This window comes from Amblyomma maculatum, chromosome 4 (assembly GCF_055883805.1).
Source record: "Amblyomma maculatum isolate TAMU_Amacu chromosome 4, ASM5588380v1, whole genome shotgun sequence".
In the NCBI taxonomy this organism is placed as follows: domain Eukaryota; kingdom Metazoa; phylum Arthropoda; class Arachnida; order Ixodida; family Ixodidae; genus Amblyomma; species Amblyomma maculatum.
The window spans coordinates 104,380,092-104,400,440 of NC_139347.1; the positions used below are offsets into that span (position 1 = coordinate 104,380,092).

The window sequence follows — 20,349 nt, forward strand, 5'->3', positions numbered from 1 at the left end:
TTTTTTCCGGCGAAGGAAAGCTACAGCGATGTCAGGAGGCCCGGATAGCAGACGCAGTGAGTGTGGAAGATAACGACATGGGCCACGCGCCTCCATAACAATAAAATAGAAGCTTGAGAGCGCAACAAAATAAAGCACAATCTGCTGCCAGAAGTTAGGCAGTAGCTGGCCTGCATATCCAGTTACTATAGAAAGACCCGGTTGGACGTATTCCAATCTTCAGGAAGGTCATTCGACGGAAGTTTCAAATTCTTAGCGACACTGAAATCTCACAGTAAGCAGTGATGATAAGCGTGTAACGTCTGTAAGTGGCTCCATTCCAAGCGGGATGTCAAGGGCGCCGCCAAGACCTTGCCAAAGGTCGAGGATGCCAGCGCACCTTTTACAAGACTTAATAGCAAAATCGAGTCGTGACAATCGCAGAAAAACAAAATGCAGTAAAGAAAGAAAATACCAGCCCCCATTACTTACCTTGAGGTTTGATGTGGTGAAAACATGATTACGGGATACTGCTAAACAAGTGAAACCTATTGAATAACCGATGAGTCGGATGACACCGAAAAGACCAGCACGAAGGAACAGCTGCGGCCCTCAGATACTGAGCTGCCACCAACATGAGATTAGGAAAGACATTTTCTAGTGATCAGCAACAAGAGTGAAGGAAAATCAATGAAGATTATAGAAGCAACATTTTTTTTTATTTATCGTGGCCACAAATTTTTGTCTAACGTAGACAGACTACTGTACTTTATCGTGAAGGTCCACGTGACAGGTATAACGATGTTACCGTTCTACACTCCTGTTGTATTGCGGTAATGAACTGAACAATTAAGACAAATAAAAGCATTGTTTTTGTTTCTGCTTCATGGCACCAGGGCAACCACGCGTACGGGTGATCCGCTGGCGCCATCCAGTTTGAGAGGAAGCACCAGGGCGTAGGCTCCCCTTTCAGGTATCTGCTCTAGGCCGACAAGGTTTTCCAGGACGAAAACGTTGATGCGCATCAAGGCTCGGTGAGCGGCCGAGCCACTGCCGGCGTCCGCAGACGGAGTGTCCAAGCCTACGCCGAACACGCTTCGCTTGTTCGCCAGGAAAACTGCGGCATCCGGATCTATCGCCGGGAAGTGCTTGTTACCGTTGGAGTCAATTCCCATGTATGCCGTGCGGTTGGGCCAATGCTGTGGGAGTGTGTCCATAATTAACACCTATTGCGTCACCAACCACCGCAACGAGTAAATTCAATTTGGCTCAGACGAAAACGCACCGATATTTGCACTTTTCACAACGGATGCATGCTGTCGACATTTATGAAGATTACAGATGCTAGAGTGCTTCCTTTCGTAATGCGTAACTGCATTGCCCACACTTCTGATTTCTTAGTAGTAGGGAGAGCTGTCTCTATTCCTTTCGTAAGCTCGGGCATCCACGGATGCCACAAGAGTTCACCCGACAAATTTGGAAGCAACACCTCTACGCTTCGACCGTTTGAGAGTGTACTATCGGTGACAAAAGTTTCTTGACCGTATGGCTGGAGATTTTGTTCTGGGTTCACGGTATAAACGAATTATCACCTTATTTCTCTAGCACACAATAAAGAACTAAACTCGAACTTTCACATCGACAAGTATAGTCCGAGACTCCTGGCCGATATGAGAGTTACACGTTTTGATTGCAATTTGCGTGGTCCACAGACGTTTGTCCTCGAGTTTACATATTAGCAGGTTAGGCAGTATATAGGGCTCAGAGAACGTGCTATTCCTGCTGATGTGTTCAAGGTGGGCCCCGAATTAGACATCATCATCATCATAAGCTTGACTGTATCCACTGCAGGGTGAAGGCCTCTCCCATATTTCTCCAATTAACCCGGTACTGTGCTAGCTGCATCCACTTCACCCCTGCGAACTTCTTAACCTCGTCCGCCCACCTAACTTTCTGCCGCCCCCTGCTACGCTTTCCTTTTCTTGAAATCCAGTTTGTTACCCTAAGCGACCATCAGTTATCCTCTCTTCGCATTACATGTCCTGCCCCTGCCCATTTCTTCTTAATTTCCACTAGAACGTCAGTAACTTGACTTATTTCTCTGACAGACTCTGCACGCTTCCTATTTCTTAATGTTGTCCCTACCATTTTTTGTTTCATAGCTCTCTGCGTTGTCCTCAACTTAAGTAGAACCTTCCTGATTATCCTCTACGCCTCAGCCCCATAGGTGAGTATAGGCAAGAGGCAACTGTTGTATACTTTCCTCTTGAGCGATACCGGTATGTTGCTAGTCATAATCTGCGAGTGCTTGCCAAATGCACTCCATGCCAATCTTATTTTTCTTTTCATTTCCTCTTCATGGTCCGGATCTGCGGTTACTACCAGTCCTGAGCAGACATATTCGCTTACTAATTCCAGTGCTTCGCTACCTAACGTACACTGCTGTTCCTTCCCGAGGCTGTTGAACATTACCTTAGTCTTCTGCATATTGATTTTCAATTCTACCCTTCTACTTTTCCTGTCTGGGTCACCAATCATACTTTGCAGCTCATCTCCTTAGTTAGTCAGCAAGGGAATGTCATCAGCAAATCGCAGATTACTGAGGTATTCTTCAGCTACCCTTATCCCTAACTGCTCCCATTTCAAATCTTTGAATACTTCCTCTAAGCAAGCGATGAATAGTACTGGATATAGAATTGGACATACTAAGGGATATGTAGAGGGATAGGCTAGTGCTTCGGTATCACTGTTACACCGGAAGAAGGCCAAAAACACGAAGAGTATGTTTTTCCCGTCAGGCTAGTTATTGTCCTAAGCGAAAGCGAAAGCCTTACCTTAGAGTGTCCTGTGTGGGCCACAAAGAGGCAGCCATCCGGAAGGCGCCCGTTCCGAAGCTCCCACTTCAGGATGTCATCCACAGTAAGTAAGTATTCAGAATTCTGTGAGGCCTGCGCCTGCACATCAACGCGAGCTACAGGAAGGAACAGCAACCTCTCAAGCGGTATCTGAGTGGCGTCCCAACCGTCCTTGTAAAAGTGCACCGGTGAGTCCAAGTGGGTACCTCCGTGAATGGGTTCTGACATGCTGTCCACCTGAAACCTGGAACAGAAGACAACGATTTAGTTTGCCATTGACCATTTTTTGCTTGCACAAAATTATGGAGGTCAAGTTGAGGCAGTTGGAACGATGCTAGGCTTGAACTAAGGGCATGACAGCACAGCGTATGACAGCTTATGACAGTGTAATAAGCAGCTCCAGATGTGTCCTTTAGAACGTGATGCATACATCATGTATGTCACCGGATAAACGATTTTTATAAGTGCGGGGAAAAGTAACCAGTATGCTCGTGCGTTTTAACATTTTATATAGCTTACACTCAGGCGTGCGAACACTGGCGCGCGTGCTCGCACGGCTTGGTTAAGTGAGAATTTTGTATCGCTATATTGAGTGGCCGCTTACACAATGCCTGAGTGGATCCGGTATTGCAGTCAGCAATACGAGTAGTATACGGCGGAATAGATACAGAAACTGAGGAAGGTAGAGTGACGAATGCATGGCTCATTTCGAATGACTGCGTCTTAATGCTGACCGTGTCAGATTGAGCTCGAAAAAAAAAAATGGTACTTCAGCATTAAAGTTGAAGCTGCAGATGCGAGTAGATGATCACAAGATCTATCCGACTCGCACGATGAACGCAGAAAGGAGAGATGGCATCTGCTCACGCATTTCCACCAAGCGGGAAAACGCGAATGCTTCACATCTTTTTCTATTGGTACATTTATTCGGCCGTATTTTTGCGCCAGGTACACGACTTCCTTCTACTTGCAGAATTTGTCTGGTTTAAGGACGAGAATGAGCAACTGAGATATTATCGGGTGTCGGTATTTATTGGGATATGCTAGGCACCAATTTCTTGGTCTCAAAAGCATATCAATTGCCTAATGAGCCAAATATAGAAGCCTAATTATATTAAATACTAGTGGTTATTAAAAAAAAAAATATCCCTTCACGCCGAGAGTAACGGGGTTTAAAATAGAAACAAATAATATCATTGACAATTAACAATAAAGAGAACTGGGAAAGTGGCAAGTAACCAAAGTGAAATAAAAGTGAACAAAATAAATTACCAAAGTATTCTATGCTTGAGAGCGTCCATAAAATTAGATCGATAAGATATGCGGAACTGTTAGGCACCATTAGACAATCAGGCAACAGCTGGAGATGCAACAATGTACTCAAGATGGAAGAATTTGAACGCATGATGCACTTTGTTTTCAGCGCGCGTGTGATTGGTGGAAAAATGTACAAGTTGTAGTTGCATTCCACCCCTGTTAAATGCTTATTTTACAATGGCGTTACAATAAGGTTTCCTCACGGGACAATAAGTATGATTTCTGCTTAAAATAAACTGAATGCTAGCGGATTTACCATGGTGCGCTTGCAACCTTGCCAGGCGAGCCTCTCAGTTTCTTTTTCTGATAACGCCCCTGTTTAACCCCTATGTTCTCCCTTGAGCGTCTCTGTATGAGCTGTGTTTAGAGCAGCATATCTGTTTTTACCGCGTTTACTACCTAGTGACCTTTTCTGTTAAAAATGGGCCAGGAACCATCTCGTTTAAGCTCGTTCCTACCTGGGCTAAAAACCGGGGAACTGTATGAGACAAACAGTGGTATTACGAGAAAAATCACTCAAAATCACTGTAACATCGCCCACATCGCTTGAATTAAACTGTTATAAAAGACCAATAGGGAACGTTTTTGACGATCGCAAAAACGTTATTTGCAAAAAAAAGAAAAGCCTGCTGAGGGAATCATTTTAAAACATGCTAAAAGACTGATTGTAAATACAGCTTCGCGCTGAAAAATGCTCCTGCCCAGAAATTATTAGTATAAAAAAAGCAGAGATGCTTTCGGTTATAACGCCCTATCGAGAAACCGCGAGTCACTGTCAAGAATTATAATTGGAAGCGAAGATATGGTTAATGCAAACTCGATCTGCTCTAGGATTTCAGAATGCCTTCATAGGTTGGCCATCGCGAATCTCAAAACGTTTTGTCCAGACATTCAAAGACTGGAATCACCTTATCCTCAAATTTCAGAAAGTGTTCGTAGGGTGAACATTACATATCTTATCGTGATGCCCTAACAGTCAGAGGCTGTAGTCACCTTTTTGCTGGCCCAATTCAGCATAATATTCCGCCGTACTTCACGGCTTCTACGGACCTGCCGTAACTTCCTAGTTCTCATGAAGTACGCCGAATATTAGGCATGATCAAATAAATAAACAGATGCTTGGGGCATCGTAGATTATGATTTGGAAAAACAAACAAATAAAAAAACAAAACAGACGGAACAGTGGAAAGACCCGTCTGCTATAAACACGTAGTTCTACAACAATCCCCAATGTGAAGCTTTGCGAATACTACTCCCAATATTTTGCGCACTTTAGATAAACCTAAAATGACTCCGTCGTACAGATCGGGGTTTACGTCAATGTGTTTCTGGATCATAGTACAGTAGCGGAGAGCTCAATAACAAGTCATAGTCCTTTCGATGTTATTGCATCAGCAAAAGTATATTTTAGCGGGGCACTTAAAGTACATCTGTCGGCGAAAAAAACACACACAGACACACATCTATTTCGTGACAAACTACTTGAACCTAGACTGCGCTATGACTTATGCGTGAAATTTTCCTCTTTGGGTATGCTAATGAGCTGCATCATATGGCTTTCATGTTATGAGATCTCAAACAACGCTTCATAAAAAGCGGATTTTACTCGTACTATGGACGTGCTTCCTATGATATGATTTCTAGCACCTTATTTCAGCCTTATATATTGTACTGATGTCGTCATCTTAAAACTTTATCAATCCCCAACAAATGTCCGGGCTTTGGGCAACTCTCATTGTGCCGGGCGAAAATCGCTGCAAATGCTAACCGAAGAAGACAGCGCGAAAGCATTCATACTGACGCCTGAAGCCTGGCAACAATCTTTGATCTTTTGTGCCTTGCCTTTGATTCGCCCGTACCATCGTGACGTCACAGCTTACGGGCTTTGGTCTGCTAATTAAGCAGACCTTTCGCATGGTATCACTGATATAACCAGCTTAAACATCAAATTATTTAATAGCGAAAGCACTACTTCGCATAGTCAGACCCAGTGAAGTATGTTGAGCCTTGCACATGCCGAGCTAAGGAGAGAGAGAAATAGAGAGACAGAGAGAGAGAGAGAGATTGCAGCACCAGTCAATGAATGCTATTAGAGGAATCTCTCTCCCCCGTCCCTCCTAGCGGTCGGCTGGAATTCCTTGGGGCACAGAACAGCAGCAAGGGCTTGACCGGTGATGTCCTGCTGGATGTTAGGATCTGGGCTGCAGAGCAACCAAGGATTCTAAAGTGCGCGAGCTGTCATATTAGTCTGACATGTCCACAGCGTGCGGACCAAGGCTGTTGCCTCGTACCAAAATTTTAACTTTGACCTGAATACTTCAGGATGCCACTTGCTGTAGAGTACTGGCTTGGGAAAAATCCTTGTCTGTAATTTTCTCCACACGACCTCCTATTTCGTATTGAGGGTTCTGTCCGGTGGCGGATAAATATGTCGATCTAGACTGCAGTATGTAGTGTGATTTCCTGTTATGCATGCTCATCCTCTTTGCTGTTTATAGTTTCGGTATTTTGGAAGGTTCGAGGAGCTGAGCGGTAAGTGAAACTTCGGGTGACCGAAAGAGCCTCCTCGTTTCCTGTACGTCCACGGCGTGCTAGTGCCAAACGAGCCGAACCAGCCCTCTGGGTCCTCCTTCCCTGTTTAATAAACGGATGGCAGTTTCTGTCATCCTCCACGATTCGTAATTTCTTACAGCGTTTTTTGGCTCGCCGATGACTACATCGACCTGATGAACAAATGCAGTTTTGTGATATGGGCCACGGCATCCGTAACTATGAGGCGCCCCGACCTCTCATTGGGTGTATCTATAGCCGCTCCGCCTCTTCCTTAGCTAAAAAGCATGAAGTGCATGTAAAATCGTTAATTGCACTTTGGCTCAATGCTTAAAATGTCCAGCTACCATCCGGAATATTCGGGTTCGAACCCAACCGCCAGCGGCTGCAATTGGGTGGAGGCGAAACAGAGAGGAATCTGCGTGCTGTGTGCATGATCTCTGTGCACGTTAAAGATGATATTGCCGTGAACTTTTTAAATCTTTATTTGTTCCTGTTCGACAGCCGCTGGCATGCGGCCTTATCATTGTTATTCTGGCGCGCTTATCAATTCTGTATCTCGTGTTTGTTCATGCTCGTTGTCACGATACGATGCGTTATCATTTTCTTTGTCGCGAACGATTCGCCAAGATCTATCTCGAAGATTCCGATCAGTCGCGTATGTTTCTACAATGTTCCAGGTTGTGCTACTAGCAGTTTGCGACGTTATCTAGATTGTTCTGAGCAGCCTTTAAATTGAGCTTTGACGAGTGCGATGGGCATTCTTTGTTCGACGATCGACGCGCACTTTTGTTGCTATCGCCGCCGCCGAGTTGCTTAGTTCTTTTGCGGGCGCAAGTCAGCCCGATAAAGAGTTTCTTCAGTGCAATCACAGACTCTTCATTTGTGTCATCGACCTTGTCACCGCCACTTGACAATATAATGATAATTGGTTTTCAGGAAAGGAAAGGCGCAATATCGGTCACACTTTCTGTGTTTTTGTTGTGGCTGTAGAGTAAGGAAAAGAAAGTACACGGGCTTGCTACTGGCTCTGCAGCTGAGCCACCTCTACTGCCTCGTGCGGACATGAGAGAAAGTAAAGAAAGGAAAAGAAGAGGGAGACAAAGGCGCGCGCCGCCACAGCCGTCATCCACCACCTAAGCGGTGGCGGGTGCAATGACGGCTAACAACAGATAAAAATTTGGTGGCAGGCTGGCCCACGCCGCAAGCGGCGTTGACTTACCAGTCACCGCCCCATAGGGCCAGGAACAACCATCCCCTGTTTACTTTCTGTGTGCACCCTAACCGCGCTGCAAAAGAACGGAAGAAGCTTAGAATAAAAGCGGAAAAATACCGTAGTGCAAGGACTACGAAGTAATTTCGATGACCTGGGGATCTTTAACGGGCACTGAGTCCGCACAGTATGCGGAAACCTCTCTGTTTAGCTTTCATAGAAACGCAGTCACCGGCGGTCGGATTAGAACCCAGGTACTTCGCACAGTATGTCGAACCTCTTAAACACTGCACCACCGCGGCGGGGCAAGTTAGGTATCGCCAGGTGGTCGAAATTACTCCGCAGTCCTTAACTACGGCACCTTCTGTATTCTTGTGCGCCAGAGGGGGAAACTCAACGTGCCCGGGGATTGATTATGCGTTATTGAACACAAAATGAGAACATTTGACCTGATGAAGCAGTGAAGAAACTCATCTTCATACATTGCATGGACTCAAGGGCCTTATCATCGCTCTCTCTTGAACTTTATTATAACAGCTAACCATTTTTCTTTCATTTAATACCCCCTTTAAGTGTTTACATATTTCATTATGCCCTGAGGCAATAAACAACGTTATTAAAAAAAATAACAGTGTTTAAAATTGACGCGGTATGTTAATCTTGAAAAAGGTAAGCGGTAGCAAACCGCACTGTGCTCTAAAATTAGAAATATCTGTAGAAAATAAAGTAAAATCTCATCAAAACAACTAAGAAGGTGGCTATAAGGTTCGAAGAAACAGATTCGTACGAATGGCCGATGAAATATCCTGTATATTATCCGTGTTATCTTCTTCGTTTGCTGCTAATGTTTCTTGTTCCCTTTCTTCTACTGTCAAGCAGAACAGCATGCCATAGATAATCTATCATCCCAATTATGCAGTGCAGGATGAGCAAAGGAAACCTCGAAATCCTCAGATTGACGGAAAGCGCCATTTTTTAAAGGTAAAGTGTTTTGAAAGCATTTTCTTTAGCGTAATTTAAAACGAAACTATATTGTCAATGTATTCGCATATCTTCTATAAGCACGCTTGTAGGTTCGCGAGTTTTAATTCAATGGCAAAAATATAGTAGAGGTGTTGTCTAGGGAACTAAGGTACATGAACTTTAAAAAATGATTTTGCTATGCTTCTGAGAATTACATCATTCTCTTCTGTGTGTTGATAATTGCATCACGCAGTATTGCACAAATGACTCATAATAAACTGGCATGCTCAAGAAAGCTGAACTTGCACACTGTCTTTCGTTATTGTAATCTGGCTGAGCTTGGACCTGCTCAGCAAAATAGGGGGGTGGAAGGAGGGGGGGGGGCATGGGTGAAATCGGGACCTGCAAACTACAGAATGCATTTGCACATTAAAAATTGAAGTATCGACTGATATATTTCGTATAGTTAAGCTGTTTGCAGGGGAATGTTAGCTTGAGACTTGTCAATATGGTTTATTCTGGTCTGCACCAGTGAAATATAATTTCTGGAATAATGTGGCTGAGAGTACGCACCATCCAGCTCTCGTTGCGTTGTGAATGGTTACGTCGAGCTTATAGGATTCGCCATCGTTCCAGTAGACAGTACTATTGTTGAAGCTATAGGAAAGGTCGACAATCTTGTAGCTCTCGCATAATGGCTCAGGTATGACGCTTCGGTGACATGGTCCGTAGGGATGACCAAACAGTACACAACTGGTAGAAAGCAGCCACACGGCTGTGTTTAAACGCACCTGAAAGTGGAAACAGCATAGTTGTAGTTAAACGACAATCCTGACCTAACTTAGCTGCTTTCAGGCTGCCTTGCTCACCCTTTGAAGCTGTATAAAGGCAGAATAGTAGGAAATGAACGAAAAATAGATTCGCCGAAAAAATAATACTGATTTGGTTTTTCTTAATATTTTGTCTCTATTAGCAAAAGAGAAACTGAGATGGACTGATAGAAAAAAAAATTCCGAACAGTCCAGAACTCAAATGACTCGAAGTTAGTTACCCTATATTGAATATTAGCTTTAAGCCGACACAGAAACTTGAATTTATAATCGACTCTACTCACTGTAACTTAATTAATGTTCTTTAGCTTGAAATTGTACAATAAACACCCATTTTTATTTTCACCGTTGCAGTTATATGGTACGCATGACTTTACTGAAATTTCTTTTAACGGCTACAAGAAAGCGCCACGGGGCACTGTCCATTGCGCCATGGCTAAAACGTGATGCTAGGTTTACATGCACCCGAATGATGTCTACTGCACGAATACCACCATCCCTGAAAATAGCCCTATTCCAGTTACATGACCGAATAAAGAAATAGCAGTTCAAGTATGTAATATACGTTTCGCCTCGTGTACTTATAGTATGCAGTCCCCTCACAGACCGGCATCCACCTCTGTCTGAACAAAGAAATGGAAACAAATATTCAAGCTAGTTTACATCTATTGCCCACAGGACATACAAGAGTAACTGTTCTTTTTGACAAATTGTTTTTGCTAATCCTCCCGAGGACATTTCGTCCTCCAATGCTTTTTGTTCTATGTGTATGATCGTCATGTTTATATTTTTCACAACAAAACAGTAATCATTTTACTAAGTTTCTTTTTTTTTTTGTTCCCTTTTACGAGGCTTCAGTCCATAAGAGCGTTGTGACTGCAAAACTTGATGCACATGAGACGCAAGGAGGTCAGCTCTGTCAGCAAGGCTAGTAATATAAATTGACCAACTTGGTTTCCTTAAAATGTGAAATTCAGTACGTAAGGATCTGATGCAGATGGCATCTAAAACCTCATGAAGAAAGCGGTCAGGAAGAGGCAAACAGACCAATAGCACCCTAGGAATATTTCACCGCCTTTTCTGCAGGCTGCGACTGTTTCGCGTCATAACATATAGCTTGGTGGCTTCGAGTACACATTCGTGAAATAGAAAGTGCTGTAGACGTTCTATGCTGTTGGTGCGGAGGAGCAAGTGTTAACAGCACTGTTCATCCCCGGACTGAGTAGCAGCTGTTTTTGAGGGGTGGAAAGCGTTCAAATGTGTAGCGTGGTCTAGATCTTCAATCATCGCATGACACGCCGTCTCGCACTCCTCTCTCCCGATCCATACCAGCAAGATGTGGCATGCCGTACGCCTCTACCCACTATCTAAACGCCCGCCTACAGTCACCCACACTCTCCTTTTGTGTTTTTTTTTTTTTTTTTTTTTGCCACGCGACCACCGCATCTGCAGTCATGCAAGTGCCAGCACAGCTGCAAACCTGGCTATGTCTCGCAATCTCACCCCTTTAAACAGACCAGTCAGAACTTGGCCACATCATCTGCCACCTGCCAGAGTACCTGTTAGCTCGGTCATGTCATGTTACGTGTTTGCCCTCTCGACCAATCAGCGACCGAATATCCGCACTCTTGTCACATAATCATGAAACATCATTAACCTCTCTACCAATCAACAGCTTTTTTGACAGACGCAACTCGGAATAACATGTTGTGAAGCTAGGTCGCCGCTAATGGCTACTTTGCGCCAGATCAATTATTTTACGACCCTATTTGGCGCGAAAAGTTTCAGGTTGGATCTCTGGCTACTCTATGGCTAATTTCAAATTTTATTTTTGCGCGTTTAGTAGCTATTGATTAGCAATCGCATAACATGCAAGGTTAAAGACCATTGATTATTCCAAATATTTTTAGTGGTTGTGACCGTTGAACGTATCTGTATCTCGCGCCTATTTACGCGCGCGATGAGTTTTTGTAGTTTCCAAACTTGCGGCTGACGCTAAGCAAAATCTGGCATAAGCGATGCATCTAAATCTACTTCCTCCGTTCGTATCGCGCCCCTATAAGCCAAGTAACGCCGGCAAATGGTGGCGCTGGCAAATTCAACGCTTGTAGCGCCGCAGAAAAATCCGCCGAGTGTGACGTTCGGGCTCTGAAAAAGATGGTTTCCAATGATAGGGCAGCGTGTACTGGCCCCTTCAAGGACAGCAGAAGTGAGAGAGCGAGAGAGGGAGGGTGAGAGTAGGTAGAAAGACGTAATTTGAGAATGCAGATTAGGCGTTCAACATATCCTGCGTCTAGTTAATCTAGGCAAGCTGGTCTTCCATCTGTGCCGACGACAGCCAGACACTCAAGGAGTGGGGTGATGGAAAGGCGATGTAGGGACGGGTCTGGGTGACTAACCTGTCACCACTCCATTGGGTGACTTTGCGAACGCAACAGCATTGAGACTCCCACCCAGAGGAAAGCCTTGCGTCGGCACATTGCGGTTCTTGGTGTTGAGAGTGAAACAATTACGGGATTGCGCATAAGTCTTCTAAAGAGCGGAAATAGCGAAAGCCACATTACATAATTTTTTTCACCAATTGCATCGTCATTGTCATTCCTACTGTCATCGTCATCACTATCGACTGAATTACCATCATTGTCATTGCTACCACCATCGTTATAATTATTACTCACTGCATGATCGTTCTCATAATTAATGTTATCCTAACACTTGACAAAAATTACGATCGGTTCCTCACGAGCCCGGCGTAACTGAGCTTTTTATTAAAAAAAAAAACAAACAATCAGTCACGCCAGGCTCGTCTGTGCCATTAGGGACCACAGTATACAAACTCCTACCAGTATTGCACTTTCGGTATTGGAGACAGTATCGGATGAGACTGGTCAAGAAACTATCATTCAGTTTAATGTTGCGAAAGCATTTGATAATGACCGAGATGATTTCTTGGTCACAATTTTGCAGCATGTAACTATTGGTGACATTTTGCTCAAGGGCATAAGGCTGTACTATAAGAAGTTTTATACAAGGCTAATTGTTAACCAAGAGTTGAGCAAACCCATTCCGCTGAAATCATCTGTTCGCCAAGGGTGTACATTGTCACCTTTGTTGTTTGCCCTATACCTTGAACGCCTTTGTCACAGCATCACTAACAGCGCATTACTAACAAGTTCCTCCCTGGCTCAATGCGAAATCGAGATTTTGACCTATGCTGGTTACGTTGCCCTTTTTTGTTCTGACCAAAAGGATGTACGCAAGGTTTTGCATTTAAATGAAAAATTTCGTGCGGTATCAGGTGCGGCTCTTGATTTGGATAAATCCAGAGGAATTTTGTTGGTTGGGTCACTGGGGTACAAAGCCAATACTTTTCGAGGACAGAAGTTGAATGTTTGGCCCCCTAAACTATCTTGGTTTTCCTCTCCATCAGGTGCGCAAAAGTGGAGCATATTGGGAATCGAAAATCGTAGCTAAAGGCGATAAACTCATGCGTGGATGGGCCGGAAACTTTCGATGTTCGCTCGAGATCAAATGCCCAAACCATTCTTGTTTGCAAAGCTTGCCTATACGCCCTGCAAGTTCTATATTGTGCGAAAAAGAAGGTACTGGCAATACACAGAATATTCGCAATTTTCGTGTGGTGCTTTTGGTGGGAACCCATGCGTCGTGAAAACTGTTTCTTCCCTTAAAGTTTGGCTACTTAGGCTTTGTTTACTTGCTGCCACATATGCTAGTTTCGCGTTTTTTTTCTTTTTGGAATTGATAAAGGCTGCGTTTTTAGCATCTGTGCTTATATTAGGCGTCTGAGTTGTCACCTGCCATATCTATTTGTACCTACTTGACAGACGGATGAAGAGTCTCTATGGAATTCCTTAAGGAGGCCGTGGACATTCGGTTTCTTCACTGCGCGCTTTTGTTTAGATTGCCTGTATAGCCTAACCAGAAGGCAGATGATGACCGAGGTTTTTAATTAAGTGCATGTGCATTCGGTTAGCAGTAAAAACGCTCTTCTTCAAGTTGCACACATAAATGTCCCCTGGTAAGGCATGGCTTCACGCCAAAAAGGTGTTTGGGACATAACTGATGAATTGCTATCTGTGTGCAAGCCAGGACCCATCAACCACTAATTTGTTCAATATCGTGATGCTGTGTTTTTCTGGTACGCCGTGCAGTGGACACTAAAGAAGGACTCTAAAATCTCGCCATACAGTATTCGCTTTTCACCTGTTCGAAAAAACTGTGCTGTGCATTATGATTTGGTTTGGTTTGATTTCTGGGGTTTAACATCCTAAAATGACTCAAGTTATGAGAGACGCTGTAATAGATTGCTCCGGAAAGTTTGACCACCTGGGCTTCTTTAACGTGCAATGACATCGCACAGCACAGGGGCACCTAGCTCTTCTCTGTATCGAAAAGCGGTCGCCGCAACCTGGATTTGATCCAGCATCATTGGGCACAACAGCCGTGTGCCATAAACATTGCACCACCACGGTGAGCTCTTAATGATTTGTTTATGTCTATGGCCCTGCTTGGTATGTGGAAAAGTGGAATGTCGGACCGTCATGCTGAAATTACAGTCCAAGACGTGAAGATGACACTCTGTCATCCCACCACCAAGAGATTGTGGTCTCGGCAGAATTCAAGGTGATGGCAGTCAACGTTCAAACTCAATATTCTGAATACTTTCACAAGACTGTGCGCAAAATTCTCTCCAGGGCCAATCGGAAGATCTGGAGGCACGCAGAGCTCAGGCCTCAGGCAGATAGTGCTGGCTTTTTCATCAAGTCTTACTGAGCCCTATATTGGGCGTCAATGTTTAAGAAAGGCAGAATGTAATAGCCAGAGTCAAGCGAGCTTACGGCTACTGAGAACCGCTAGCTTTTTGTGGAGTTACACCACATGTATATGAGGGTGTTGGTCAGAAATGTGCATTTTTCAACGTTATTATTCTATTTTTATAATCTCCCCTTCGCACCTTTGCTTCGCTTGTTCTTGCACGTCCGTGTTTTCTTTTTTTGTTCGCCTTCGCTACTTCGCTTGTTTGCAGCTTGAAATAAAAGGCATAATAATACTCACAGCTCCTCCCTGTCTATTTTGCTGTTCCCATACTGGCTACTTCACCACAACTAGCTCAAACAGCCATCATTTAGCTGCACGGATCTTGACTACTTTCCTCCCACACCTACCTTAATCGGGGGCGCGCCCCGGTATTTCTTCTAGTGCACTAGCCCGCACAGCCATACCCTATAACCACGCAGCTACGCCCTGGCCAGGCGGGCGCGACTCGCCCGCCACATCTATTCCGGCACCCACTAGCAGCGCTGCGTGTTCGCCGCAAGTGCTTCCCCCTGGGTTCCTGCATGGTGCCTAGGGCGTGGTTAAGGAAATTTCTGATTAGGTGCACAATCCCTTCGATTGTCCGTACGGCTTCAACTCGCACATCCTCATTAATGTCCAGCCATAATCTTCCACATAATGTGAAAAATCAGTGAACTTAGTCATAAAGCCCTCCTTAAACAAAGACATACGAACTTACCTACCCTGCATAATCTAGAAGTAGCGTGTCTTACTCTGGATTTTAATGCACCGGTGGGTGCGATTCCCGTCTCTCCAAGGGGGCGCTACGAAAGCTGGTAGGTCCTGCCAATGGCATCAGAGCCGCTTTGATGTGGTGATATCGGCTAGATCGATGAACAATGCTATATTGCTGGGGAACTGGAGATGCAGTGGGCCATCAGCTTGGTGTGAGCATCTCGACAAGCACACAGCTGTCAGCCAGTCAGCCTGACAAGGACCTGGCTCGCATTTAGGGACACGTTGTAAATCCGGTAACGTTGGGTTGGTCAAGCCGCGAAAACAGTGACCAGGCGCACTGCCCACATCGATTAACATACGCTGGTTATGGCGGACGCTCGTCCATCATAAGCACACGGCACATACCAGCTCAGTGAACACGACTGGAATAATCTATTGACTGTCAGAGAAGCTTGTACGACAGTCATGCAATACAATTGATGCGCACAGCTGTTCTCGACGCGGTGATATTAAGCTGCAAATTAATTAATGTATTTAATTTGAATTAATTTGATTCGTTTCGGGGCTTACTTAGACATTCTGCTGTAAATAATTCACAAAAGAGAATTGCTTCGTTCTCAAAAGCGTCGCCCTAATGGGACAGCTGTATTTTGGCTCCCATTGTTATGTTGTTCCAGTACAGCATTTTTAAGTTTGTGTTTCACCAGTGCTGTAGGCGCTAACTCCCATGACGGTCACAATTTTACCAGCGAATGACTAAACAGACGTATAGTTAAATAAAGCAATCAGTCAGTTAGCCAGCAAAATGCTCCCTTCTCTGACTCCAATACCTTATAAAAGAAAACTTTGGTATACTTTAGACGTTTTGTGACATCGAAATAATGTAAGGCCCCCAAAATAGTGCACAAAACGGAGCACTGACTATACCACAGGCTGACTCTACAGCTACTCTACAGTCATCAATGTTTATTTTCGTCGCGCTCCTCATCTTTCTCGCTTTTCACATCGTTCCCCAAGAAAGAAATAAAGATGGCCAGCACTTACTCCGACCGCGGTCATCGCTCGCATTTTGCTGAAAAGATCTAACCCCTCAGGTTCGTAGACTGATCACTGTTTTGCAAATACTCTTCTGTGTGTACTGTTGCCTCGGGCTTTAATACCCTGCAATAATTTCACCTAATGTGCGACAGTAAATAACGTTCTATTTCGAATGCGAGCCACAGCTGGGTAACGATGCCTCTCTCACGATTCCCGATATGTTATTGCTAAATTAGGGCACCACATTTTCTCATGCGAACGGATGAATCTGGCCATCGGGTGCAACGGATCCAAGCAGGAAACGGACGCAAGAAAGCCCACCTGAGAGTGCATTCACCCCTGAACTGGCTGGCAACAGGTGCAGTGGGCGAGAATCAGAGGCAGTATACGGTGCGTAGGAAACACACGCGCAATAAAACCATGATAACAGCACTTTAACGCAAATGTTTTTATCACCGACTTGTATTTAGCTTGAGAGATGAACGTTTGGTAGAAGCGAAAAAAAGGGAATACATTTGACGTAGATATTTAAACGCCGCCAGCTTGAACCGGTAATTATACAGCAGAGATCCTGCGCAGAAGTGAGCGAATCTCAGCGGTGAAGCATGGGCTAGCCCCCATTATTTAACTGTTGCTAATTATGCCGATCGACGATCTTTGATGGCTTGCGCCTAGTAGTCTTGAACAAATGTTCACAAGTTAATGAACAAGGCACAAACCCGTACTGTCAGATGTGCTATTGGGCACTGACAAGTGCTCAAACACATATTAATGAAAATCTTCCGCATTTTTAAATTAAGATGCGAGCTTTGCCGACCTCTCCAAGTCCGGTTACACTTCACTGATAGATCATTTAGCAGCTGTAAGTATAAATGCAGTACCAATATTGTAATTGCAAAAGCACTGGCCTGTGTACATAATAAAAAACTGAAGAGCCTGCTCCTCCAGAGACCGTAAACAGGCGTTTACTCCCGATGCTGTTGAATATTACCTTAGTTTTCTGCATATTAACTTTTAAACCAAACCTGTCCGGTTTTCCTGTCTAGGTCATCAATTAATCTTTGCATTTTGCTTCCTGAGTTCCCATGCAAATTTTACACAGTGGTTGTCCTATATGCGATAAAGGGGTAGCAATAGGCGCTTAAGTGGAGCACACCAAACGTGGATTCCCCGAGCACGACGCTCAGCTATATAATGTATGTGAGCACGTGTTGCGATCCATGCCTGCCTTACGAAATGATGTTAAGCTCTAAAACGGATGAATGTGGTAATATTGGCATAACCATTATCGAAGGTGTTTGCACTTGGTCAAAACGAACGAACTGATCGCGGACTCAGTTCGGTTCTGAAGTCGCCATTGTAAAAGAACATTTTCATTCAAGAGGGCGTTGTGTGTTGTGTGTGTACGGGAAACCTGGAAATAATAAACAGCGTCCACCTGCATCCTTATTTTAAACATCACTGGAAAATTGTCCGCTGTGGAGTTCCTCAACAAGTTTCAACATAGCTGGTTTGACTATTATTTCATTCTAATTCGATTGCGTGATTTCCATCCATGAACAATACTTTTAAGGGCTTTCCTTTTAGAAAGCCCTTCAAAGTATTTTTCATGGATACTCAGCAGCTTCGTACGCCTCAAACTGCATTTCGAGAGGCCATTTCACTTAAACTACGTGCCCAACAGCTTGCTGAGCGCATTTAAGGCGACAGTTGTTTCTGGCAGTATTGTTGACACAAACTGGCAGATCCTTTACTTGCTTCTAACTTTTGCAGGTACCTAACAGCATGCGCGGGGCAGAGTCCGAAATAATGAAAGAATAATTTTCTCTATTTCTCCTGTTGGTTAGCACTATACTGAATTCAAAAGTGCAGAAACTTCAAGTTCAATAATAAAGGCTTTCTCTTTGAAAGGTTGTCTGCGAACAACTCTGAAGGTGCCATTGCTCTTAACCAACGCACGTGTCTTGGAACTTGAAGCCTGGAGGGGATATCAGTCTTGAAGTAGCTTTCGGGGCTCTTTTATCAAATGCTGCGCAGTTGCTATGTCGAGCGCCTCCGTGGAGAGGCTTTCAACCCACGCGGCGATGTCGTTGAAAACAACCTGGAAACGCTGTTGGTAATCAGTCTTCAACTCCCCCCCCTCCCCCCCCCCCCCCACCCCAGGGGAAAAAAAAAATCTTCGTATATGTAGACAAACTAGGCCTTCCGGTAGTGCAGTCATTTGCTTTATTCTGAGAATTAAACGTTTGTGATGAGGAGCTATTTTATTGAGGTATAAGAACAAGCTCTGGATAGAATTTGGAAACGAAAGAAATGTTTTCGCGGTGTACAACAGTCATGTAAAGTACCATGATTGGTAACTGAGCATTTACGGCTACACGATTAAATTTCTAGCGTTGCATTTAGCAATTTCAGAAAAAGCATTTCCCTGTGTATGCATTACTGGCCCTAACACGAAGAAAGGCGGAGTGTACAAAAGCATTGAAAAATATTGAGACTGCTATTGAGACAATATATTGAGACAGCTGGCAAACATACAAAACTGCACCGCCACGCACGCTGCCTGACTTTGCAGTTCAGATGCCGACATATCTTACTGCTCGTGCCGCGTCCTTCCGTGATGGTAGCCCTGTCTTTTTTTGTCGCTTGTAGTGGACTTGCTGAAAGTATTCAGCGTTTGGTTCTATTAGTCGCTATTCACTATGTCGCTCGTTTAAACTTTTGCGGACTGTCGCGGGACCCGATTTGTTTTCAGACGAGTGTTTAATGTTTTGAATAACGCAGTGTCAGTGGGCAAATAATGAGAATCAAAGTCCAGTGCAAGGTTACAGAGACTTCTTTGATTATCGTCTTCCTCAGATGCCTCCTTTATAAAGCAGCCCAAGCCTACCCTTCAAAAGGTTACATAGCCAAGAGCGAGTTATCTAGAACCTGCAAATTTTTGAATTGTTTGTACATTGTTTCTTTTGAAAGCCTGCAATAAAGTTTCTTTTGCAGCCGCCTGCAGATACTTTAATGTCTCGAAATCAAATAAAAAATATATATCAGTCCGATGCAAATGTATGCACATATCTACTCATTTCTAGCTCTTTTAATACTTTCAAAAACTTCACAGACAAAGAAGGGCTAGTCAACCACATAGGTATAAAAACAATGATGATAAATTGCAATAAGACATTTGCTGTCTCTGATATTCAGTAATAACATTTAGGCTCTCTAAAGGAAAGGTGTGTGGATGAAGGACATGTGTAGCGGGGGAAAGGAATATCCTGGCATGTCGTACGCGTGTAAAGTTGCGTGCCGCGACGCAGCCTTTGTGCGGTGAACAATAAGAAAGAGGTCACAGAGCGCGGCGCTTGAGTGGCTTTAATCTGCGTGTCGACGAAGTAAGTGCCACTTGAAAGCGGCTCCTTTTACGAGTCGTGAGACGAGTGGCGCGGACTTCCACTTCCTTCGTACTCGGCTAGCTGAAAAGCTTCAAAGGGACAGGTTCGGGAAAGCAGTCCTGCTGAATCATGCTTACGCGTAAAGAGGCCCCATTACAATCGAGAAAAAAAAATGGAACATTGCTCACTTTTGTTTCGTGATGTCATTGAACTTAACTTATGTCAGCAGCGAGACAAAAACTTCTCTCACAGTCCTCAGATGCTTCCTAATCTTACTTACCCGCTCGACTTTCTGCCGGAGCTTGTCACAACTTCCTGTTCTTGAAAATTTGATTCACTCTGCTTAGATACCGTAGCTTGTCTTATCTAAGCCTTACATGCTACGCCCATGCTCATTATTTATTGCTTTATATAGATCCCATCCATTGATCACGATTGGCGGTGGGGCCGTCGCTCATACTTCACAGGACGCCTCAGGGCGAGGAACCACTCATACCGAACCAGAGCTCGCCAACAGCAGTTTATCAGTGGAGCGGCATTTTATCAGCTGAACACTGTATATGGGCGCCGTGCGCAAACCTTGGAAGGATCGCTGATATTTTATCGGTTTCGTGGCAGTCTCCCTTGTTTTTGTCGCGTTTTTCAGGCCTTCTATCCAGTGAAGATATCGGTAGCGTGCGGCC

The 20,349-nt window shown here is 44.3% G+C and overlaps 1 protein-coding gene across 1 annotated transcript; it reads right to left on the bottom strand.

The window, feature by feature from the left end:
* Positions 1–687: 687 nt before the first annotated feature.
* LOC146191907 (uncharacterized) lies at positions 688–16,770 on the bottom strand. Its single transcript, XM_084600004.1, has 4 exons — positions 16,602–16,770; positions 9,451–9,668; positions 2,814–3,078; positions 688–1,178 (listed from the first exon to the last, which is right to left on the bottom strand). The coding sequence occupies exons 1-4, from the start codon at positions 16,611–16,613 to the stop codon at positions 864–866; spliced, it is 810 nt and encodes a 269-aa protein (XP_084456130.1). The 5' UTR covers positions 16,614–16,770; the 3' UTR covers positions 688–863.
* Positions 16,771–20,349: the final 3,579 nt, after the last annotated feature.